This window comes from Schistocerca americana, chromosome X, assembly GCF_021461395.2.
Source record: "Schistocerca americana isolate TAMUIC-IGC-003095 chromosome X, iqSchAmer2.1, whole genome shotgun sequence".
In the NCBI taxonomy this organism is placed as follows: domain Eukaryota; kingdom Metazoa; phylum Arthropoda; class Insecta; order Orthoptera; family Acrididae; genus Schistocerca; species Schistocerca americana.
Genome location: NC_060130.1, coordinates 445,297,758 through 445,324,580, shown reverse-complemented (window position 1 = coordinate 445,324,580; position 26,823 = coordinate 445,297,758). Strand labels below are relative to the sequence as shown.

The 26,823-nt window shown below is 41.9% G+C and overlaps 1 protein-coding gene across 1 annotated transcript in view; it reads right to left on the bottom strand.

Moving 5' to 3' along the window:
* The window catches only part of LOC124556430 (nipped-B-like protein), a 395,074-nt gene that overhangs the window by 114,808 nt on the left and 253,443 nt on the right, over nt 1-26,823 (bottom strand). The window contains exons 3-7 of the mRNA XM_047130386.1: nt 10,845-11,036; nt 9,602-9,711; nt 9,121-9,289; nt 8,579-8,694; nt 3,868-5,361 (exon numbers count right to left, since the gene is read on the bottom strand). Coding sequence (XP_046986342.1) covers nt 3,868-5,361; nt 8,579-8,694; nt 9,121-9,289; nt 9,602-9,665 — 1,843 coding nt within the window. The 5' untranslated portion in view covers nt 9,666-9,711; nt 10,845-11,036. The remainder of the gene's footprint in view (nt 1-3,867; nt 5,362-8,578; nt 8,695-9,120; nt 9,290-9,601; nt 9,712-10,844; nt 11,037-26,823) is intronic.

The following is a 26,823-nucleotide window of genomic DNA, read 5'->3' as shown; positions in this document are numbered from 1 at the left end:
CTCATTTGGCTGGCTGGTCAATTCATACTATATATATATATACATTTACAGGCCATTAGACTGTACATTGGTCTGGTGTTGGAGGACAGATATAATCTTTGGCAAGGTTTCAGTCGTCCACGTCTGACCTCCAAATGAGAGGATTGCCATATCGTGCACTAAGCACATTGTGACTCCTTCATATCTCCATGTGCCATCTGAGTACAGTTAATAGATTCACTGCAACATTCTGTCATTCTGCACTATTGGCAAGAGACTGGCAGCAGCTGAAGTATGGAATTACCATCCCACACATAGGCTGCCATTAACACAACAACAACCAGCTGCATTTAGAATGATGTCATCGCGTGGAAGCATGGACATTGTGATCAACAATAAACTGCAATTCTGCACTACCTCAGATCAATGTCATTGGTGAGTATGGCAGCAACCTGGGGAGACGCCACATTCTTCTAACATTTTGGAGAGGCACAGTGGTGTTACTCCTGACATTACAGTGTGGGGAACCATCAGGTGTTACTTCACATGACAGATGGTAGTGACTGAGGGGATTCTCACTGAACAGCGGTATGTCACAGACATCCTGCATCCTCGTGTGTCATCTCTCATGCAACATTATCATGGTGATATTTTTTAACAGAGCAATGTCAATGTACACACGGCATCTGTCCCTGTGAAATGTCTGTGTGATGTTGATATACAACCATGGCCAGAAAGATCCCAAAACCGGTCTCCAATTGAACATGCGAGGACCAGCTCAGACGTCAGTTCTGTCCCAGTGCCACTATTGAGGATATCAAGGACCAGTCACAACAATGAAATTACAATGATTATCATTAGCTGCTTACAGGCGTTGATAAATATCAACAGGGACAGTTGAAAATGTGTGCCTTGACCGAGACTCAAACTGGGATCTCCTGCTTACATGGCAGATGCTCTATCCAACTGAGCCATCAAGGACACAGAGGATAGTGGGACAGCAGGGACGTATCTCTGGCATACTCCTCGTGAGACCCACATTTCCAGCTTACTGTCCACACACTACATTTGTAGTGCCCCTGCCCAATATACTCATTACTCACAGCAGTCAATCTACCAATTCCCGTAAGAGTGTGAGCAATCTGAGTGCATCCGCACTGAAGATCATTGGCCAGTAAGCCTTATCTACATGAAGAGGTTAAAGTATGTGATCAAAAGTATCCGGACACCTGGCCAAAAATGACTTACACGTTCATGGTGCCCTCCATCGGTGTTCACTCAACCTTAGCCTTGATGACAGCTTCCACTCCCGCAGGCATGCGTTCAGTTAGGTGCTGGAAGGTTTCTTGGATAATGGCAGCACATTCTTCACGGAGTGCTGCACTGAGGAGAGGTATCAATGTCAGTCGGTGAGGCCTGGCATGAACTCGGTGTTGCAAAACATCCCATAGGTGTTCTATAGGATTCAGGTCAGGACTCTGTACAGGCCAGTCCAATACAGGGATGTTATTGTCGTGTAACCACTCTGCCATAGGCTGTGCATTATGAACAGGTGCTCGATCGTGTTGAAAGAAGCAATCGCCATCCCCAAATTGCTCTTCAACATTGGGAAGCAAGAAGGTGCTTAAAACATCAATGTAGGTCTGTGCTGTGATAGTGTCACACAAAACAACAAAGGGTGCAAGCCCCCTCCATGAAAGACACAACCACACCATAACACCATTACCTCAGAATTTTACTGTTGGCACTACACACGCTGGCAGATGACATTCACCAGGCATTCGCCATACCCACACCCTTGTGTACCATGATTCATCACTCCACACATCATTTTTCTGCTGTTCAATTGTCCAATGTTTACACTCCTTACACCAAGCGAGGCGTCGTTTGGCATTTACCAGGGTAACAAGTGGCTTATGAACAGCCACATGACTATGAAATCCAAGTATTCTCATCCCCCACCTGACTGTCATAGTACTTGCAGTGGATCCTGATACAGTTTAGAATTCCTGTGTAATGGTCTGGATAGATGTCTGCCTATTACACATTACGACACTCTCCAAATGTCGGCGGTCTCCGTCAGTCAACAAACGAGGTCAGCCTGCACACTTTTGTGCTGTACGTGTCCCTTCATGTTTCCAGTTCACTATCACACCAGAAGCAGTGGACCTAGTGATGTTTAGGAGTGTAGAAATCTCGCGTACAAACGTATGACAGAAGGGACACCCATCACCTGACCACTTTCGAAGTCCATGAGTTCTGCGGAGCACCCAATTCCGCATTCTCACGATGTCTAATGACTACTGAGTTCGCCGATATGGAGTACCTGGCAGTAGGTGGCAGTGCAATGCACCTAATATGAAAAAAGTACATTTTTGGGGTGTCCAGATACTTTTGATCACATAGCGTATCTGTTCTTTCAGGCATGTCCAAAAGAACAGATACCACCTTCATATAGCTAAAGGCTTACCAGCCTATGATCTTCTTCAGTGTGGATGCATGCATATTGCTCACACTCTTACGGGAATCGGTAGATTGAATGCCGCGAGTAGTAAGTATAGTGGGCAAGGGCACTACAAATGTAGATTGTGGGCAGTAAGTTGGAAATGTGGGTCCCACAGTGGGCGTGCCCAAGAAGAGTCCCTGCAGTCGCACTATCCTCTGTGCCGTCAATGGCTCAGTTGGATAGTGTGTCTGGCAAGTAAGCAGGAGATCCCGGTTTGAGGCCCGGTCGAGGCACACATTTTCAACTGTCCCCGTTGATATATATCAACACCTGTAAGCAGCTAATGGTCTGGATTTCATTGTAATTTCATTCTTCAAGAACTGCAAGATCACCAATGGTATCTATTCTTTCAGGCATGTCTGAAAGAACAGATACCATGTTCATACAGTTACAACAATTGTGGTTCAGCTTGTCTCAGGAGAGGATACAACAGCTTTATGACACCCTTCCTAAGCAAATCTGTACTTGCCTCAAGGTCAGAGGGTGTGCAATGTCATACTGATAAGTAGGCTCATACTGCCAAATTCTTTGTAAATTTGACTCGATTTTGAAACTGCTGAAGTAAAATCACATACCCTCTCAACCTGTTTGTTAATGTAGTATATATCTGTGTATATCACTTTCTCACCTCCATAGCTCAAATTACTAATACAACCCCATGCAGTGGGGGCTCAACTTTGAGGTGGCTGGTTTGATTCCTGGTGGTGAAAGAAATTACAACTGTAATTACTTGTCTGGCAAAGGGAAGGTACGAAAGGCGATAGTGAACAGTTCCCGATAATAAAAAAAAATTATTAAAAAAATAAAAAAGCTTCCGCTAATATCCTATGTTAAACTCCAACCTCTTCACAGTGTCTCACTAAGTGAGGGCACGTAACACTGCCAGTGGTGAACCATCAGTCAGATGATGATTTTAAGTTTGGCAATCCCCTTAACGCTACTAGTAAAGTAGTACCCACTGTAAAGGAGTACCAACTATATGTCAGTACTGGGTTACACCCCACATCTTCTATTCATTCATAACAATACAAACACAGCCCTATATTGTAAAAGCACTCATCACATTCATCCACTCAACACACATACACAAGCAACACTTCATAACAGGTCGAAGGAAGACAACAGTAAATTAACTTCATTAAAATCTTGCTCAAGGAGGAAATGCAGGACTTCTGCATTTGCACTCAAAGCTGATTTCCTGCATACTATACTGATTTTTCTATGACATACATGGTTTTATTTTTTTATTACATTGACAAATCCTATATCACTGTAAAAAATGATTCTCTGAAGAATAAGTTACTGTACTACACTACTCTTCTACCCACAAAACAAATAAATATATATGGGAGAATGTAATTCTAGTGTTTTGTTGGACTTACCTGAGAGATTTGTAGACTGCGTTCTCGGTATACTTGACAAAGGTGCACTATCTGGCATCCGTCTCGAAAGTGCTTGAGGTAGTGCTGCATTAGTCCCGATGCTTGTGGTCACAGCTGAACTTGTGCTGGTACTCGCAATGGCACGGATACCGACATTACCACTTCCACTTTTACTTGTATTCACATTTGCATTTGCAGCGACATTTGTTCCCGTGTTTGAAATGCCACCTGTAGCACAATTGACATTGACATTTCCACTGACATTAGCATTACTACTGTTCTTCATATGCCTTGTGGTCACTCCACTACTACTTGCATTCATAGAAAATTCCTGTTTCCTATCATCTCTGATGTTTCGAACATCACACTCACGATTAATCACTTCACTTCCACCTCCACTGTGTACCACAGTCTGCTGTCTACCACTACTGTAAAATGCACAAGCATCACCACCATTGTGAGCAACCACTCGGGGTTGCTCGGTGATGACTGAAGGCCTCTGCGGTGGTGCGGGTGCCATTAGACGAGTTTGTCCATCAGGTGGGACATTGAGGCGTCCGTCTGATGGGACATTGAGACGTGCAGCGGAAAGTGCAGCATTCGTCTGTGCCACATGTCGTGTCACATAGGATGGTGCTGGGGATGCCGATGCCTGCCCGTAGTTTGATGTCGACGGGGACGGTGACACTCTGCTCACTTGGCCCATTCCAGAGGGACCGAGCTGAACAGAAGGGCCGAGTTGAGATGACGACTGGCCAACCGATCCCACATGAGTCGCAGGACCAATAGTTCCCATGTGACCTACTGGACCAACCTGCCCACCGATTGGCCCAACTTGTCCCATATGTCCCACATGTCCCACTTGTACCGCTGAGCCCATTTGGCCTACATGACCGACTGGGCCTACGTGCTGTACAGAACCTGAATGGCTGGCTTGACTCATATGCCCCACTGAGCTCATCTGGGCTATTGTACCAACCTGACTAACAGGTCCAACCTGTCCCAAAGACCCGACCTGCCCCAGAGGTCCAACCTGACTCACAGATCCAACTTGTCCAAGAGAACCTACCTGCCCTACAGCTCCCACCTGTGCTACAGATCCAACAGATCCTACCTGTCCCACAGAACCCACCTGACTGACAGATCCTACCTGACCAATAGACCCTACCTGTCCCACTGGTCCTACTTGACCAACTGACCCGACATGTCCAATATGACCAACAGGCACAACATGTGCTACTGGTACATGACTCACTGAAGCTGTTGGTACATGGCCCAGTTGTCCAACATGTCCTACTGGGCCTACCTGACTGAGTGAGACTCCTTGATTAACTTGTACTACCTGGCTCACCTGGCCAACTTGACCAACTTGACCCACCTGGCCAACTTGACCCACTTGGCCCACCTGGCCCACCTGGCCTAGTTGATTCAGCTGTCCAACTTGAGTGTAGCTCGAGTTGTATGCTGACCAATGAGGCTGTCTTGGGGAGTTAGCTGAAAGAGGAAAAGTTTCTCTCTTAAATGTCAAATGATTTGTTGTTATGGATCAATATGAAATTAGAACAACTAATTCACAGTGGTCTAAAATTTGGATACATGGTGATACGGAAAATACACAAACGTAACCTGAAAGAAGCTTCAGATGTGAATTGCTTTAACGAAAGTTGCAAAACATGCCACAGAACAACTACACAGATGCTTTTAAAAAAATGGCACTAACAACTGAAGTGAACTACCAACAACTGGATCTTGTCAATTCTCTTGTCAGCCTAACATGTTTTGTAAGTAAAATGTGTGCTATTTGTAGAAATATTAAACCCAAAGACAGAATTCAAATGATGAGCCAGAAAACTACAAGCCCAACACTTTATACCCTCTCTGTAACAAAACCTTTTTTGGCCAAGTCTCAAAATAGTTGACTATAGACAAGCATATGCTCAACAGATTGGCAGGTATCTGATGGGTGCCATACGTATATAAAAATATCAGGAAGTCAATTATACAGGGTGCTTATAATTAAAGTTAAACTTTCAAAATGCTGTAGAAATAACACCACTGGTCAGAATGATGTCAAATTGCAACATAATATTATCAGAAAAGGGGGAAAATGTATGGCAGAAGAAAAAAAAATAGTGTAAAAAATAATCAACAGATGGTGCTGTATGTGTCAGAAAATGTAACTGGAAACATCTGTCATGCACACGACCCATTGAAGTTGGTACAACCACGCCAGGTACACATCTTTTCTTCCTTCCGCATCTGCCATGACAGTTTAATTGCAAGATTGTGCTCTGCTTGTAAAGCTGTATTACAAGAATGACGACGGTGCGCATGTCACCCTGCAGAAGTTTTGGACACTGAAGGGTTTGAAAAAAGGTGCTGGTCCAATGATTGCTGTGGACCTCGAGAAAATGATTTGGAAATTCAAAAATACGGGTTCTTTCGATGTGCAACCTGGTAGAGGGAGAAAACGAATCAACTCTATGTCAGTGGAATCAGTGGCCACAGCAATGCAGGAGGAGACAAGTGGTGGTGTGCAAACGTGTAGTGCACGAAGAATTGCCCAAACACTGGACATACCCGTGACCACAGTGCATAAAATCCTACAAAACATCCTTCTTTGCTATCCATTCAAAATTACCCATGTGTATGAGCAGCTTCATGTTGACCTGCCAGCAAGAGAGAACTATGCTTTAGAATTTCTTGTTCACATGGAAGTGGACAATGATTGGCCGTGGAGGATTTTGTGGACAGACGAAGTCGACTTCCACCTGACAGTATATGTCGATACACAGAATTGTCAAATACGGGCAACTGAAAATCCACATGCAAATCAACCACGACCACTTCATCCTGAAAAGGTTACTGTGTAGTGCGGGTTTACGACATCATTTATCACAGGGCCATATTTTTTTCAAAGATACAAGTGCTTCCGGTCCTGTTACCTGTACCGTCGCTGGAAAGAGCTACGAGTGTCTTTACCACAACAGTGTCATTCCAGCTCTCCAACAGCATGGACGAGTGGATGGGATCATTTTTATGCACGATGGTACACCTCCACACATTGCAAATGCAGTTAAGCAGCTGCTGTAGTGCCACTTCAGAAATGCTAGAATTATCAGCCACCATTTCCCTACAGCGTGGTCATCCCAAGCACTTGATCTTAATCTGTGTGAGTTCTGGCTGTGGGGCTATTTGGAAGATGATGTGTTCAGTGTTCTGATAGCAATCTTAGCTGCATTGAAGGCATGCATTGTGGAACACATTCTGAACGTGACCCCGGAAACACTTCGATCAGTTGTGGAACGTGATGTTTTCCATTTCAACTTGTTGCAGAAAATGGTGGACAGCATACTAAAAATGTTTTGCGCCAGTCACATGGAAATTAATAATCCAATTTGATTTTGAGTGTTGTTTTTTATGTGGTTTTTGGCACCAGGAAAATTAAATCCGATTTTTCCCATCTAGTATAATACGACCTTCTCATGGTGGATGGGCTTAAGTAACCAGCAGTATCACACCCATACACCCATGCATACCGAGTAGTACAGTTTGTTTAACATCAAGTGTACACCTTAAGCATTGTTGTATGATTCATTTGTCATTTGTAGGTGACCTCTATTAAATTGCTACATTTTGTACCTATTTATTTTTCTTCTGCCATACGTTTCCCCCTTCTCCGATAATATTCCATTGCAATTTGATGTCATTCTGACCAGTGGTGTTATTTCTACAGTGGTTTGAAAGTTTAATTTTAATTATAATCACCCCGTACATAATCAATATTTCACCTTGCAGTGGAATGTGCCATCATATGAAACTTCTTGGCAGATTAAAACTGTGTGCTGGACCAAGACTCGAACCCTGGACCTTTGCCTTTTGCACACAAGTGCTCTACCAACTGAGCTGCCCAAGCAAAACTCACAATCCATCCTCATAGCATTAATTCTGCCAACAACTCAGTCTGAAAGGTAGGAGATGAGGTACTGGTAGACGTATAGCTGTCCGGACAGGTCATCAGCCATGCTTTGGTAGCTCAGTTGGTAGAGCACTTGCCCACAAAAGGCAGACGTCCAATGTTTGAGTCATGGTCCAGCACACAGTTTTAGATGACCAATAAGTTTCAGCTATGTATGTTTTGCCTGTCACTGATCTGCACCATTTTTAACTAATAAGGATAGGTTTCCATTTTAAAGGTTTGATTTCTTCACATAGTGATGAACTCACAGAGCCTGGCAAAACAAAAAACTTATTTTACAAGTATAAAAAAAATCTTTAAAACTGGAAGTCTACAGCAGTAACCACAATGACTGTTAAAATTAGAGAGACAGCAAGGCTGGCCAGTACTTATCTACAAGAGGCATAATTCCTAATACAACATACTTAAAGAAGAAAATACTCCACCTTGCTTTCAGGCCCAAACACTCCTTTTTGGAGACAAAAAAGGGCAGGTTACTCAAGCCCTAGGATTAGAGAGACGTACCAGTTGTGAGGAGAAGGAAAGAAGGAAGATATCAAGATTACAGTTCAAAATCCTGTTGACATGAGGTCGTTAGAGATGGCGTGCAAGTTTGAGTTAATGAAAAGAATCAGAGATTATATGTAATAAGCACTGTGCCAGCTCTAGTTCAGAGATAATAGAAGTGCATTCTCTATCATCACGTGTAGGGAGATGGCAAAGAGGGGTGATAAACTGTCGTCATATACTAACCACGTGGTCCCTTGAAAACATTCGGATTCCTCTGAAGAATTGCTCTCAGCAGCTCTGGAATATTTTGTTGCTGGTCAAGTGGAGTTTCTGAACATGCATAATGGTCTTTCAGCTCTCTGTACAATAAAATTATTAATTTTAGACAAAATATGCACATTCTTCTTAATATAAATAATTTGAAGTACCTAAAACTAAACTCTCAGAGATTTCAACAAGTGTTTACTAATTTATACTTAAAAAATAACCTACGTCTGCAAGGTCAATCAAGAATAGGTTGAATCAATATTAGCTATCATACTGAAACAACTTCCAACTGTAAGATACACATGATTAAATGCTTCCAATCAGTTTTTACATCATATACATTATGACAGAACTTAATTTGTCACACTAGGAGTTTTTGCTGAACGTAAATTAATAGCTTCAACTCCAGGCAATACTGGCAATGAAATGTTACTGGCTTATCTGAGGAAAAAACACACACACACAATAACTACAATAAATCAAAAAATGCATGCAAGAGTACAGAAATGATTACAAACATGTGATCTGATGAAGTTTGAGACAATGACTGGATCAATTGTGGTACTAGAGCCTCGTCTCTAACACTCAGGAGTATTTGCGCTTCCTCTGCCACACGTGGATGGAACAGCAATGATTTGTTGCTCAAAGTCTGTGGAAGGGGTGATGGTAGAGGCATCTCTGGCAACACTGCAATAAATTTTAAAATTTGCTGACATTGTACCTGTGAAAATTTCATTAACAGCGAGAAAAAATTAACAATGGAAATCAAAGATAAATATTGTAAATAAAACAAAAAAAATTTAATGCCTTAACAATACAAACAATAAGGGAAAAAAGTGCCTGTAAAAACTGACTCTCAGCTCTATAAAATGCTGAGTCCATTCTCTCTCTCTCTCTCTCTCTCTCTCTCTCTCTCTCTCTCTCTCTGATACAAACCTTCCTACTGTAGTAACACAACATCTATTTAAAATTATAAAGATAACTTGGTTCAATACTAACAGTCAGTGAGACTTGCGATGCCTGCCAGTGTGGTTATCGGGACACTTGGTATGTCACCATTCATCTTGAACAAGAACGTACTACTTCACCCACATGTTGAGGCATTATACCTGAAACACCACACGTCATCATTTGCAATCATGATAAAGAGTGAACAATGCAAAAATTTTAATTTTAGCAATAATATTTTATTCTCCAGCCATTAACTTCCTCCCCCTGAGCATCAAGAATTGCAAAATGGAGAAAGGAAGTCAGATGGAGGAGACTGACAAACACAAAAACACTGTGAGACGTAGGCCAGAAGAAATAGGCTGGCTGACAAGGAAAAGAGAGCACCTAAAGAGATAAGATGACAACTCTGTCTCTGTGTGTGTGTGTGTGTGTGTGTGTGTGTGTGTGTGTGTGTGTGTGTGTTTTTCACTGAAAGGAAAGACACTCAGAAGCAGTGAGAAGGGGCCACAGACTAGGAGAGGCCCCTGAAAGAGTAGAGGGAAGGGGTTACCAGAAGAGGTCACAAGAAGGGATGTGGGGGAGGGGGGCTGTTACAGGGAGTGTTGGGGTAGGGACACTATCAGGACAGACCCCAGTGTGGGGTGTGTGGCAGCTACCAGGGCTGGGATTGGGAGGGGCAGTCATGAGGAGGTCCCATGGGGGTGCGGGGAGATACCAGGAGAGATGCTGGAATGGGGGAACAGTTGCCAGGAGAAGAGAGGGCCCCATAGAGAGAGAGTGGCAGGCGGGGGAGGGGGGGGGGGAGTGTTACCAGGAAAGGCCAATGCAATACTTCAGTTCTCAAATGTGGCTAAATACTTGTTATGAGCCATTATTGCTTAATGCATGGAAATAATATTAAAAGTTTTCCATTTCTTCTATTAATTTTGTCCTAGTGTCATGATCAATATCGCACATATTTCGTAGTCATTCACATTATGCTGGAAAAACTCAACAGTTGGCTCTCTAATCAGATTGTGCACTGCTGTTTTGAACGTGAAGAACTCTTACACAAAAATTTAAAAACCACGTTTGTCTACAATGAGAATGGAGAATTTCTTATGTCTCAAAATGAATATTAAATCTGATAAATGCTGCTGAAATTTATAAAAACCGAGAGTACATGCAAAAGGAGAGACTTTCTAAATTACATCACTGGTATGGCTAGATAACTCAAAGAATGGAATAATTTGTAAATTATTTCCTCTAATATTACTCTAGATTTATGTTTTACGTAAGTGAAACAACTAACTTGCTCCAGTTCTAGATAACTCTTGACTGAAAGATAGAGTACTGCTTTTTGGTATTCATGATTGCAGTCATCATTGCTCTGTCTGGAATGTAGAGAAAATTCTATCTTTCTTTCCTTCTGAGGATGACAGCATCGGGCCACTTAAGCAGAACAGACTGCATGGCCCACCTCCATCTGATCTTCCCCAGAGACCTGAAAACATGCAACTGTTTTAGATGGCAACCTATGTAACAGATAACAACACAAGGCACAAAACATTAGTTTTCTGTAGATTTCAGCACACTGTTCAGAAGTATTTCAAGTGTTCTTTTGCTCTGTGTCACTAACATCAACATCAGCAATCTTTGAAAAAAGAATAAATGAAGAATATACGGGAAGTACACTGTTTTAATACCATCATTACTTACCATTAATGGTTAAGGGGAGACATATGGATACAGGAGGTATATTGTTTTAATTTGCAGATATGCAGTGATGTAAGTGCATTCAACTTCCAACAATATCAGAAGTAAAAATACCATTCTCATTTTATTTTCATGCATGAATACATTGTTGTTGTTGTTGTTGTTGTCATTGTCATCATTGTTGTGGTCAGAAACCTCTGAGCTGTATGGGCTGCCAATGTTTGGTGAATGTACGATGATAAGCTACTGTGTAAATAAATCGTGATAGTCATTGGTGAAGACCACAGAGGATAACATTCACTGCTTAATGTCAGTATCATTGGAAAGTGGCCACAAGTAAGCTAACACATGTTCTGTATTATCAGACTGTCAATACCTTGAGATGTCCCTCTTCTTGCCACACAAAATTGTCACTTGTGACAGTGCACAATAAGGGCCTCAAACTCTTTGATACCACAACATAAAAGTTTGGCACATAAACGAGTCCATTGAATTACTGCATTAAACACTGCCAAATTCTCAATAGCATGCCTACAAAAAAAAAAAATTGTGCCATAAATAACCTAAGATTAGTTTGAACACAACAGTGTTTTACTGTGCTCAGCCCTATTGGACATCATTGTTTTGTGCCTGACTTAATCAGTTATGAGGGACTTCTAGTTTAATGTGAACTCTGAATCATGTTGCAACTTGATTTGTTTTCATATTAACAAGTTACTGCCAGAGGCAGAAACAGAAATAAGCCATTAGAAAAGTCGTAGGACCCATAGGGGTGGAACCAAAATATTTGGATGTGTAGCCTGACATCAAGTGTTCCTCAAAGTTACTTAGTTCTACTGATGAGTGCAGCAAGAGTTCTACAGCAGAGTGAAGATCTACTGATGGGAAGGGTGCCAAACCTGAAGTGTGGTCTGATGAAAGTGTCATAAAGGGAGAACACATGAAGTGTTTATGCATAATGCAATACAGAGGATACTTCCATCATTTTTAAATCAAAAGAAACAGCAAGTTGCAAAATTTGCACAGTTGTAGGAGAATTAAAGCTTTGTACAGTCATCTTATAAATTTCTTTTAGTTATACAGCAAATTGTTGATCAAACCATCACTCACTCACAAAAAGTTACGTAAGCATACAGAAAGCTCTGAAAATAGCTATTTATTTTTAAGAATAGTTCCAGACTGAGACAAAATTTCTATTTGGTGTGATGAATGGCAACTAGCTCTAAATGCACAGAAATGTACATTAATGTGGATGAGTAGAAAGAACAAACCGGTATTGTTTAGTTACAGTTTTATTGGTGTCCTGATTGACACAGTTAAGTTGTTTAAATATCTGGGTGTAACGTTGCAAAGCGATATGAAATTGAATTAGCAAGTGAAAACTGTGGTAGCGAAAGTGAATGGTCAACTTAGGGTTACTGGTAGATTTTAGGAAAGAATGGGTCACCTGTCAAGGAGACTGCATATAGCACATTAGTGCAACCTATTCTTGAGTACTGCTCAAGTGTACCAGGTCGGACTGAAGGAAGACATCAAAGCAATTCAGAGATGGGCTACTAGATTTGTTACAAGGAGGTTCAAACAACATAGTAACTGTTACAGATATGCTTTGGGAACTCAAATGGGAATCCCTGGAGTATAGATGATATTCTTTTCAAGAAACACTTCTGAGAAAAATTAGAGAACTGGCATTTGAAGCTGACTGCTGTATTATTCTACTGCTGCCAGCATACATTGTGCATAAGGACCACAAAGGCAAGATTTGAGAAATTAGTGCTCATACAGAGGCATATGGACCATTGTTTTCCCCTCTCTATTTGTGAGTAGAGCAGGAAAGGAAATGGTTAGTAGTGGCACAGGGTACCCTCAACCATGCGCCGTATAGTGGATTGCATAGTGTCTATATAGACGTATATTTCATTCTGATGTTGTTGGAAGGAATCATTATACCAACTTTTTTCTGAAACTCATCCCAAACTCTACTAACTGCCATCCAAGGAGATTATGCACGCAGTGTTGCTGGATACATAATATATACATCCTATGGCACAGCCTGTGGAAGTTTCATTAGAGCAGATGATGATTATGATACCACCACCACCACCACCACCACCACCACCACCACCACCACCAAGAAATATACTGCCTTGAAAAAATTTGTGAGATAGTGACACCCTGCAAAAGCCAAGAACTGGGTTGTTCCTTCACATTTATGCAACAGACCAAGCAGTCTAGACTGTTTTCTTTCTGAATGGTACTGCACATACTGTTTAAACTAGAAGACTATTTTTCTTTTTTAAGCATGCCTTCTTTGGTTTGGGCCATGAACATAATTGCCTCTTAGGGTCCATGATGATCTTTAACCAGCACAAAATTTTATGGATTCAGAAGAAATAAATCTTAACTCTGAGTCTAACCTCTATGACAAACACCTTCATTCTCAAAATAGCTGCCATGTGGATCCTTATTAGAATATATTAAATGAAGAAGATTTGAGATGAAGTGGGTCCTTATTAGAATATATTAAATGAAGAAGATTTGAGATGAAGTCATTAGAGGCAGACCTTTACCTCAGTCTGATAAGGAAGTGATGGGCCTTATCATAGCATTCTTCAAGAAACTAATCCAGCATGAAGTCATTCAAGGAGAGCTTTACTCATAATGGATAGACATGGATCTGAACCATATTTCTCCCAAATATCTGTACAGTGTCTGAGGCATTTTACCATTTCCCTTGGCCAATACTTTGAAACATATTTCTGCCCAAATGGGATAAGAACAGGTGTGCAATTACAGTAAATTACTGACCCCAAAAATGAAAGTTTTGTTTCCTATATAGGAGCTTCAACACTAGCATTTGCAGTGCTATTGCACACTGCTGACTTAACCATTTTCTCATTACACTTAGCCCACCTTACACATAAGGCACTATTAATTATTATAATTGCAGTCAAGACATGATAAAAGAGGGTAATTGAATGAGACACTTCCAGTTCTGTAATGTTTACACTTTGGATGTGAACAGCTGCCCACGATGAAGTGTAGAATATAATGCTAGAAAGACCTCATTTCATCCCTATTGCACAATGTAGAATATTCTGGCATCTAGAAGATGGTCAAACACAGAACACCATCTTATCAAAAATTAATGTGTCACAAAATTACAGTTCTAAGTTTTGATGTCAGGTCAGAGACAAAGTACATTTTTGCTGTAGGACAGTACAAGTTCAGATAAATTGAGTGATGCACAGCAACGGTGAGATGCTGGACAATCATTCGAGGGGACCAGGGTTCAAGCAATCTCGCAATTCAGTTTTTGGTTTTCTGTTGTTTCTCCCAATCCTGTTAGGCAATCGCTGGGTTAGATCTTTGGAAAAGGATGCAGCCAATATCACTCTCCATCCCTCCCCAGTTCTCATTTGTGTTCCGTTTGTGGCTACTCCATCATTCACGGGACACACAATCCTAATCTTCCTTACCTTCCATTCTTGAGGGATCTGTGCACTGCTATGGAAAACATCTGCAAGCAATGAAGATTTCATTGTATTTTGTAGTGCAGCTAAAGCCAGATATTGGTCAATTTATGGAGTAGTTACATTGTTTTAAATTTGTAATAGGAAAAAAGAGGATGTTGAGCCCTAACCTTCTACCCTCCTTCCAAGTTCAAACAGGAGTAATCATTACAAATATATAGCTAAAACTGCAGCGCAAAATTCAGTTAGCATACAGAGCTTGCAGTTGTCCCAAGAGTTTCATTTCACCAAATCTTCACAATGGTGGCTCAAAGCATTACGTCTGCATCACAGACACCTCACAATGTATGTACTGCTCACAGCAATGCATAGATATGCCAATTGATTGTGGATTAGACCACGTAATAATGAAGAGGAACGAAGTTTATGGTAGAATGTCCCATCAATGATGGTCACTAGATATGTAACACAAGCTCAAAATGGGCAAGGGTGGACTATGTCCTCCACAAAGACACCATTCCAATATTTGCAGTAGGTGATTTAGGAGAACCACAGATAACCTAAATCTGGATAACTAGGTGGGGTTCTGAACACAATTGTTCCCAAGTGCATCACCTCACTCTATGTACATGAATGGAGGAGGAGTCTTATTGAGAGATGAATCAATCACACAATTATTTGCTACTGATTCTTGATGCATGCTCATCAAGGTGGAAACTGATATATACAATCATAGGGATGTCACAGAAATGGACCAGTGTGATGGAGGGGTCTTAATGTGCGAAGGTATCATGAGGGGTCCTCATATAGAGCTTCACATGCTCATTGGAAGTTGGAAAACCCTCAATGTCTAGATCTACAGAGATGAGTTACTGACACCATGGAACAAATTTCCAGAGGTGCAATTGGTCAAGACTACTGAAATGTCCATGGTATCGACAGACAAGCAAGATCTCTGGATCCAAATTGCTCAGATCATTTCTGGGATTCATTGGGAGACTAACTTAGGTCTACAAAGCACCACCAAAGACATTTGTAGACCCACACGCATCTCATTTTGGTTGGTTGGTTGGTTTAAAAGAGGGAGGGGGGGGGGGGGGGGGGGGGGAAGGGACCAAACTACAAGGTCATCGGTCCCTTGTTCCTAATAAAACAATGCCACAAGTGTGAGAATAAAATGGACGAGACATATAACACGAAACAGAAAGAATGGAAAAACCACAAGAAGGAAGGAAAGGCAACAAACACTAAAAGGAACAAATGAGGACAAGAAAATAACAGAGACTCTACAAACAGAAGAGAGTAAAACAAGAAATCAGATTACAGTGGCTAGCCAACCACGAGAATAAAAAGGAAAAGCCAGCCACTCTGCAACACATCAAAACTTCCAGCCTAAAAGCACTAGGGTGGAGGACACAGGGGCAAAGGACATGCGCTAAAACCTGCATAGAAGTATAAAACCCACTCTTACAGATAAAACGTAAAACTAAAGCTGCTGCTGAGGCATCGTCACCTAACACCGAAGGTACGGAGCTGGGAAAGTTGAAAGTCCGCTGAAGAGCAGCTAAAAGTGGGCAGTTCAGCAAGAGGTGGATGACTGTCATTTGGGAGCCACAGCAACTCTGAGGTGGCTCCTCGCGACGGAGTAGGTAACCATGCATTAGCTATGTATGGCCAATGCGGAACCGGCAGAGGACAACTGATTGGCTCATTTGGCTCTGAGCACTATGGGACTCAACTGCTGAGGTCATCAGTCCCCTAGAACTTAGAACTACTTAAACCTAACTAACCTAAGGACATCACACACATCCATGCCCAAGGCAGGATTCGAACCTGAGACCGTAGCAGTCGCGTGGTTCCAGACTGTAGTGCCTAGAACCGCTCGGCCACTCCGGCCGGCGACAACTGATTCCCTGAGAGAGGACCGTGTGGAAGACTTCCACACATTCATCGTCTCCTTAATGACACACAGCTTGTTCATCTCATTTTCTGAGATGGGATATACTGCCAATAGTTTCTATCTCGTGGAAACTATGCCACACTGCATGTAGAGGTAACTTTTTGACATTGATTATGTCATATTCGTAAAAATATGCTCTAATTTCTTGTGTGCTTCAGTTCTGAACACCAGAGTCGTGTTCACGGTATATCATCACAAAGCGACAAATAGCCATGTGATTTTCTGTGCTTGAGTTCACCAGAAAATATGTGGAAATTTAACGATCTGTCGGTTAAATGACTAAAAGAGGGATTGAGCAAAGTATAGTTTGCCATCAATGCTTAAGTGAAAAACCACTAATGTTAGTCTGCAACTCCCTCTCCCCCTTCTAAAATACTGTGTATCTGCAGAAGAGGAGGGAATATTCTTGCTCATGTGGTGGTGATCGGATTCTCTGTTATTCTGACGAAAAGGATGATTTATGAAACCTTGATACATATCAAAGATAGTTCGTCAGATTGAGGCAATCACTGCATTTCATTAGCACAACTCTGCCAATCATATCATTCAAGCATTCTTCATAGGACTGTACAAAAGTTTCAGCTAGCAAGTGCGGCTGTCTTGCTTTCCCAAAGTTTTCGTTCCCTATCATTCATGCTGGTCTGAGATGGACTAAATTTTCACTTAACACGCCTAAGAATAAGTAAGAAAATGAGGTAAATTAGGAGAAGCAACTGATTGAAATCTGGACTCCCATTGCTTCATCTTAAATGAATGGATGAATTAATTTCTAAATCGTGCCATTTAAATGCCATCTGAATAAATATTTAAATATCTATTTCCCCGCCTTTACACATTCAACAGACTTTTTTTCCTTATATGTTGCTGTTCCAAGTGTTAGAGGCGTAGTGGGTTAAAAAATAATGGTGATAAGTGTAAGAGATACCTGTAGTGTAGTTTTGAAGCCATTATTACACTGTAATGTATTTTCCCCTAACACCAATATTTCTAGCCGAGATGGCGAGGAGGCAGCAACATAACAATGGGAACCCCATACGAACATGAGTAGCCAGTGTCTATTGTCATATATTTTGGAATCTTCCGCATATTGTAAGGAAAAAAAAACGTAGGATACGGGGACCTTGGTAGTGCTAGTTTACTTGATATGTTTCACTGTTTTTGTATACATGATGCGAATTTTATCTTCACAGTAACTACTGCAGAGAAGAAAATAGGGAGCAGCTCAGTGGAAATGCAGTTTTTCATTTAGCACAGCAGGGAAAATTTTACTTTTTGGTAGCTCATGAGTTCACATATAAGGGAAGAGTTCTTGTAAGAGTAATTATTTCACGTCAGTTTGTCTGTAATGTTTTTACAGTGAATGGGTATTTTCAAATATACTATTTACAAAATGTGAAAGTTCAGTTGGCACTACTGTTGTACATCATCTATGGCCAGAGGTTATCTAATTAGTAACTATTTATTATTGGTTTGCATGATGATTAAGAAAGGGTCGAAGATTTTGGGTTTGTTTCTTGTGTTTCTTCAGACTTTGCCACATATGTTTTCTATTTCCACATAACGAAAGGATAGCAAGCTTGTGTGTACTAATATGCCCTCAGCTGTGACTAAAGGCGATTCTAACCGCCACTCGTGAAACCGTGTTACACTGCGAAAGTACAGTTTTTTTTTAATACTTCCAATTAACGAAATACTGGATAGTTTTCTTTCCGTGCTACTACAGTTACTACTTCACGTAATGGAATTATATCGCTCACAGATCTGTCACGACTGCAATTGTGAAAAGGTAAGTTCTCACACTTGTTCCATAATTATTAACGTTGCAGTGGTAGGTTGTACAAGTACGTGCTTTCAGTTAATTTAACTTGATGCCGGAATATTTAATTTCGGTACATCAAGCAAGGTGGTGCTTCAGTAAAACAACGGGCCATTCAGTCGCCCACCATATGAACGTCACATTTCTAGTTTCCTTAGGGGTCCCAGACAAGAGCGTCGGATCGCAGCAATCTGTCGTCAGGTCGTGCGATCTGTCTACAGATCTCTGTGATCGATAGCTGATGGCTTGAATTTCTCTTAGACACTGATAATCGCATGCGATGTGTGGCAATATAACTGCGTGGTTGCAACTCGTTTGTGTAGATGTTAAATACTGGTTGTATAGTCTCGTTTCGTTTCGCTTTCCCCACGTTGAGTAAGAACTTTCCGTTAGAATGTGTAGTTATTCAGAGAGAAATGTGTCGTGGCTAGGGCTGCCTTTTATATTAAAAAGTAATACAAATATATATTAGAAAAAGACTGACGCCCTCTGATTTTGAATGATCAGCATTTTGAAGCTTGCGCTACGAAAGTACAATTGATGGAAAGTTCATAGTAATAGTTACGATATACTGGGCTCCGTTTGGTAATATTGAGTTGTTTATGAAACGATTACAAGCATTATTTAAGTTTTCAACGTTCCAAACAGACTGACCTAACGTAATATCATGTGGAAATTCCTAATTTAATTGTTGAGGACAAATTTATCATATAGTTACACTCAAGTCTCTTGTCATTTCATATAATCAAACGCGTAAACAATGGTCACTTTTTGTCGCGCACTATTTGTTATCAGTCAGAGAGTAATAAATTCGTGTAGCGTGAAAGAGAGTGTAGCTAGGACACTGATTCGGGTGTCCGTGTGAGGAGCTTGCGGAGCACTACTAGAACCCAAAGTAAGAACAAATAGTCGCCAGAAAAATTTGGAAAATCGGTATTAAATTGGAAATTAAGGAATAAAGAAGTATGTCGTCAATATGATTCGTAAATATGCTCTGGATTATAGAAAACGCGTGTCAAAAGAAAGCGCACGTCGAAAGGAACCCAAAAAGCCTAGAAAGTCCAATGCCGAGCGAATGCAAAATCTACGGCAGCGTCGAAAAGGAAATGGTAAAAATTGCGCAAAGAAATTATTGTACGTAGCTGGCCAACCGCGCATACGACGGCCAGCGACATTCCAACCTACAGACTTTTATATTCGGTAACCATTATACTGCTCTGTGTAAGCACAGTATTGACGAGATTGACGAAAAATCTATGTTTCGAACCCGGATTGAGTTCACAAATTTTTTAAAATTTAATTTTCTGTATATATTCGTGGGGGGTGCTGAGGTCACCCACCACTGCAGTTCTTTCGGTAGCATAACAACTCGACACAGTGGCGTTTGTAATGTTAGTTGAAATTGCTTTGCAAATCGCTCGTGTGTAGTGGTGTCGAGGTGAGCAACGGATTGCAGTCATACGTCATTGCATTTATGGATGTATTTATTTACACCTCTCAGAGTTTTACTAATCAACGTCTCTAATTAAATAGCTTGTAATGGGTGCTTGAATCCTAACAGTGAAAGAGGTCCTTAATTACGGAAACCGGTAGGACTTTATGAAACAAGTCGTTCATGATGGTCTGAGGCGAATGAAAATTTTCACTTAACACACGTAAGAATAAGCAAGAAAATGAGGTAAATTAGGAGAAGCAACTGATTAAAATCTGTTCAAAGTAGCAACTATGCTTCGTTTAAGTACATAAAGAATAGTCCCAACATTACATCTACGTGCTTTAACAACGGCTAAAGATGTACTTCCTTATTTTGTCTTTTATCTTTCCTGCCGTTTGCTGCTTTCATCGCGTAAGTTATATGAAAGTAATGATATTCCGTTACTTAACGTTGCCCTCCGAATATTATTCGTGACCCCCAAACAAAATACGCTACAGCAGTCAAGTCGTTTCACGTAGATATCAGTATGCTACCACGATATTCGGATATTTTGCAGTCCACGCTAGAAGTAAGCTACTCAGTTGTGCTCGGTGGCCAATGGTGAAGGTAACCGTCCGGCGACCCGCATTGAAATTCCCGGAGCTTTCCTGCACAGGCGTGCTGAAAAGTAATACCTCCGCATTTTTTAAATGAGAAAACTCTTAAACATTTTTAGATGGAACCAACTTTATTAACCTTCTACATCGTTTGTCATGTATAAATATTTATTTCGCAATGCAGTCACCTTGGCGACGAACCCTTTTCACCCAACAAGAGACAACTTTGTCGATACTGTCGCTGTGAACGGTCTGACTGTGTTGGCGGAAACACAACTTCACCTCTGCTTGCACCGCTTCATCACAATCTAAGTGAAATCCTCGAAGGTGTTCTTTGTTTTAGAAACAGATGAAAATCGGATCTGGCGTAGTCTGACTGTATGGACGTGATCGATGAGCATGAAATCAAGGCGTCGGATTATTGCAGATGCAGTGCTCCATGTGCTGAAGTTTTCGAATTCGAAACTCGATTACAGCAAGCTATTTCTCACGCATCGACATAGTTACGTTACACACCGCCATGTTACACACAACAATTCTGAGTCCTCTGCCGGCAGAGGGCTGCAAATACACTATGTGATCAAAAGTATTCGGACACCAGGTTGAAAATGACAAGTTCGTGGTGCCCTCCATCGGTAATGCTGGAATTCAATATGATGTTGGCCCACTCTTAGTCTTGATGACAGTTTCTACTCTCGCAGGCTTGCGTTCAATCAGGTGCTGGGCGGTTTCTTGGTGAATGGCAGCCCATTCTTCACGGAGTGCTGCACTCAGCAGAGGTAACGATGTCAGTCAGTGAGGCCTGGCACGAAATCGTCGTTCCAAAACATCCCAAAGGTGAGGATTCAGGTCGGGACTCTGTGCAGGCCAGACCATTACACGGATTTTATTGCCGTGTAACCACTCCACCACTAGCCGTGCAATCGCCATCCCCAAATTGCTCTTCAGCATTGGGAAGCAAGATGGTGCTTAAAACATCAATGTAGGCCTGTGCTGTAATAGCGCCACGCAAAACAACAAGGGTTGCAAGCGCCCTCCATGAAAGACACGACCACTCCATGACACCACTGCTTCCGAATTTTACTGTTGGCACTACACACGCTGGCAGATGACGTTCACCGGGAATTCGCCATCCCACACCCTGCCATCGGCTCGCTACATTGTGCACCGTGATTCGTCACACCACACCACGTTTTCCCACTGTTCAATCGTCCAATGTTTACGCTTCTTACACCGCGAGACGTCGGGAGCCGCTCGGTCATGAAATCCAAGTTTTCTCACCTCCCGCTTGTCATAGTACACACATCAAAAATAGTTTTGCATCACCTCTGTTCCGACAGTTCTGTAACTTGTACAGAAAATTGTAATAGGGATCAAAATAAACATCATTTCCGCCCTTTTTATTGCTCATGAAAACCACACATTGCATGTTGTACCACCATACAGCGAGACCTTCAGAGGGGGTGGTCCAGATTGCTGTACACACCGGTACCTCTAACACCCAGTAGCACGTCCTCTTGCATTTATTCATGCCTGTGTTCTTCGTGGCATACTGTCCACAAGTTCATCAAGGCACTGTTGGTCCAGATTGTCCCCACTCCTGAACGGCGATTCGGCGTAGAACCCGTCAGTGTTGTTGGTGGGTCACGTCGTCCATAAACAGCCCTTTTAGATCTATCCCAGGCATGTTCGATAGGGTCTCACGTCTGAAGAACATGCTGGCCACTCTAGCCCAGCAATGTCGTTATCCTGAAGGAAGTCATTTACAAGATGTGCACGATCGGGGCGCGAATTGTCGTCCACGAAGACGAATGCCTCGCCAATATACTGCCGATCTGGTTGCACTATCGATCGGAGGATGACATTCACGAATCACACAGCCGTTACGGCGCCTTCCATGACCACCAGCGGCGTACGTCGGCCCCACATAATGGCACCCGAAAACATCAGGGAACCTCTACCATGCTGCACTCGCTGGACAGTATGTCTAAGGCGTTCAGCCTGACCGGGTTGCCTCCAAACACGTCTCCGACGATTGTCTGGTTGAAGGGATACGCGACACTCATCGGTGAAGAGACTGTGATGCCAATCCTGAGCGGTCCATTCGGCATGTTGTTGGGCCCATCTGTATCGCGCTGCATGGTGTCGTGGTTGCAAAGATGGACCTCGCTATGGACGTCGGGAATGAAGTGGCGCATCGTGCAGCCTATTCCACGCAGTTTGAGTCTTATCACGACGTCCTGTGGCTGCGCGTGAAGCATTATACAACGTGGTGCCGTTGCTGTCAGGGTTCCTCCGAGACATAATCCGTAGGTAGCGGTCATCCACTGCAGTAGTAGCCTGAGCGAGGCATCTCTTCGACAGTTTCTGTCTTTCTGTATCTCCTCCATGTCCACACATCGCTTTGGTTCACTCCGAGACGCCTGGACACTTCCCTTGTTGAGAGCCCTTCCTGCCACAAAGTAACAATGCCGACGCGATCAAACCGCGGTATTGACCGTCTAAGAATGGTTGAACTAAAGGCAACACGAGCCGTGTACCACCTCCTTGGTGGAATGACAGAAACTGATCGGGTGTCGAACCCCGTCTGTCTCATAGGCGCTTCTCATGCATGGTTGTTTACATCTTTGGGCGTGTTTAGTGGCATCTCTGAACAGTCGAAGCGACTGTGTCTGCGATAAAACATCCACAGTCAACGTCTATGTTCAGGAGTTCTGGGAACCGGGGTGATGCAAAACGTTTTCTGATGTATCTACTTGCAGTCGATCCTGATGCAGTTTAGAATTCCTGTGTGATGGTCCGGATAGATGACTGCCTAATACACATTACGACCTCTTCAAATGTCCGCGGTCTCTTGTCAGTTAACAGACGAGGTCGGCCTTTACGCTTTTCTGCTGTACGTGTCCCTTCACGTTTCCACTTCACTATCACATCGGAAGCAGTGGACCTAGGGAGGTTTAGGAGTATAGAAATCTCGCGTACAGACGTATGACAGAAGGGACACCCAATCACCTGACCACGTTCGAAGTCCGTGAGTTCCGCGGAGCGCCCCATTCTGCGCTCTCACGATGTCTACCGACTACTGAGGTCGCTGATATGGAGTACCTGGCAGTAGGTGGCAGCACAATGCACCTAATATGAAAAACGTATTTTTGGGGGTGTCCGGATACTTCTGATCACATAGTGTATGTAGACAATAAGAATAAAGATGTAGAATGTTAATAACGTTTGTTTTATTCAATAAACTTCAAGAGTTCTTACATAAAAAATTCGAAGGCATTAATGTTCAGCACGACGTCGTATACTACTTCAAGGCTGACGGAGAGATGGTTCCTGACAGACCGTCACCTATTTCCTCTCTATGTTTGGCCAGTTGAGCTTGGGTCCTGCGCTGATGTCAAAACGAACTTAATATCGAACACTCCTACCTTTGATACTTAATCGCGACGCACTAGAGCAAAACATGGCGCCATTCGTTATGCCAGCATCCTCGATTTTCTTGTCTAGTTTCTTACGACACTATAGGGAGACTTACACGTCCAAGGACTCACTTCTACGACCGAACGTAATGGCGTGGAGAGAATCATTTTAGATGTTACTTTAGTAACCCCTGTTTAAATTTCGCTGTGTCTAATAATTTCGCGCTAATTATGCAACACGGTTCCAAGTGATCTCTTACTTCGGGTTAGGACGCTACTGTTGAGTTTCTGAGCGCCCAAGCTCCCAAATATATTTTTTGTTTCATTTAGAATACAATTAATTACACTGATGAAAATTTGACTTGAGCTTCCATTCTAATTTAGCTCTGCTCTTTCCCAGGCATCACTGGGTACGTAGGCGCCCAAATAATCTAGTAGCGTAATCATTCAACCCTTTCTGAGCGAATGTCACTTTTAATGGAAATAATTTTTCTTCTAGAATTGTATTTATGTACCTCTTTATTCCTTCTGTGGCCGGCCGAAGTGGCCGCGCGGTTCTGGCGCTGCAGTCTGGAACCGCGAGACCGCTACGGTCGCAGGTTCGAATCCTGCCTCGGGCATGGATGTGTGTGATGTCCTTAGGTTAGTTAGGTTTAACTAGTTCTAAGTTCTAGGGGACTAATGACCTCAGCAGTTGAGTCCCATAGTGCTCAGAGCCATTTGAACCATTCCTTCTGTGCTCTAATAGATTATTTAAAACACGTTTCATAAGAGAAAATATGTACTGTGATGATGTATTTGAAATATCTAACCCCTTTAAGAACTGTATACAAGACAATAGTGGCTAAGTGTGGTACGATGCTCTTTTTCAAAATAAAGGCTTACTTTCTTACTACTCAGTTACCCCAGAAAATGGCCCAATGTGGAAACAAAGTATGTTAACCGATTTGTCTCTTCGTAGTCTTTCGCTCCGACATGTCTGAATAAAATCTTCTGTTTTCAAGCCGTGTCAATTCGAATAAAATGCTCGACCTTTCCCTGACTGTCTCCACCATCGTCATCAAGAGTAAAAGAACTACGAACGGTTGAGGGTCGGCACGGTTCTCACATCAGGTGCGGCCTAAACGACGAGTGCGCCGAAGGTGAGTTGGGCAGCTCATAGCAGCTCCGACCCACCGCAGGACCGTGGCCAACGATAATTACGGGCCTGAGCACATGTTTGTGTGACGTCAGCAATGTAGTGTTAACTGCTGGGCGACAAAACATATGTTTTGTCAAAGATTTCGTCAGACTACTTTGACCAGACTACTTCCCTGGAGCTATTACATGATTGTAAAATTTTTAAACATAATTGTTGCCGAACAATTAACAACAGCATACATTAATGTCGGCTGTGCTGCTTGAAAAGAAAGGGAAATGGAAACAACAGTGGGTGAAACTGTACATAGCGAGAGCAGAACCTCAACGTGTTCACCACAATTAGGTTTGTGAGCTATAGTGAGAGGACATAAAGAGTAACTAAAATTATTTGAAAATGTGCGAGCAATTGTTTTAATTTGCCCTCATGAAGAAAGTGGCCCCTCATATTTACATAAACAACACTCATTTAACAAGTGTCGTTACTTAATTTCATTCACCATATTCAGTGTTTTTTTGGAAGGCCTGCAACTGTGCCAGTCATGATTTAAGTAATGAAACACCGCATTAGTTACATCTTTTTTCCATGCTTAATATGACGTTTTACGAGAATTTATTCTCATTATCAAAACATAATATTCATATAGGTATTTTATGTGGTGTTTGTATGCGTGTTGTCCTGCCTGTCTTGCCCTGCACATGCGTTTTTATAGTTTACTGCATTCGGGCATTCACATGGGAGACAGCTTCCTTTTGTGGCCTGCAATATCTTTGTTGGAGGACCAGATAAAAATCTGAAAATTTCACAGTTAATAGGCCTTTATGATATCAAACTTCAGTATAAATTTCACCTTAAGATTCAATTGGAAGTTGTGGAAAAAAATCACAAACACGAGTCGAAAATACGTTTTTTAACATCTGCGACATCTAGGCTTATGGAATAAAATATATCAGTTACAGTATATAATTTAATCATATCTATGATTACTTACTTTTTTTATTGAAAATAAGCCTACTGATTACATTATATTGTTCTCTCGTTATACGTTTTTAGTACATCGCTCATTGAACATTTGAGAAATTTGTTCACTCTGTTTGGGCGTTACATTATAAGTTCGCCCAGTCACAGTTGCAAATTCCATGGGAGACAGCTTCCCTCGTGCATTTTTTAAGTGGCATCCAAACTTGATTCTTCTCAATGTTTTTAAAAGACGTTCTTGGTCCTGGAGGATGATGAAATACAACATGTACATCTTGGTTTTGACAGTCAATATTATCACCTTCGCCAACCCACCACTGTTCATCGCAAACACAAGCCACTGCGTCTTTATTTCGTAGAACCAGTTGTACAAGTTTTCCACACCGATAAAGTACACTATCAGGCGAAGTTTATGTGATGTTACATTTCAGTAAGTTGTGTGAATGGGGTACAAAACAATGAAAAGATCGAGTGCCTTTAATCTTCTGACAAGTGTTATACCTTTCCTTCAAGACACTGTCATAGACTACTTGTATTTCCTCAAATTGTACAACAACATAGGTATTTCCTTTGATATGTTTTTTACAGAATTCAAACATTTCGTGAGGTGTTATGATATGATTGTCATCGGTCCGCTGCAGAATTGCTTTTATGACAGCTCACTCTGTTGTATTCCCAACACCATCACACGCATTCTTCCCATGGCATGAAGAAAAAGTGCCATTCTACATCAAACCCAAAATCTTCTTTATGAAAGGAG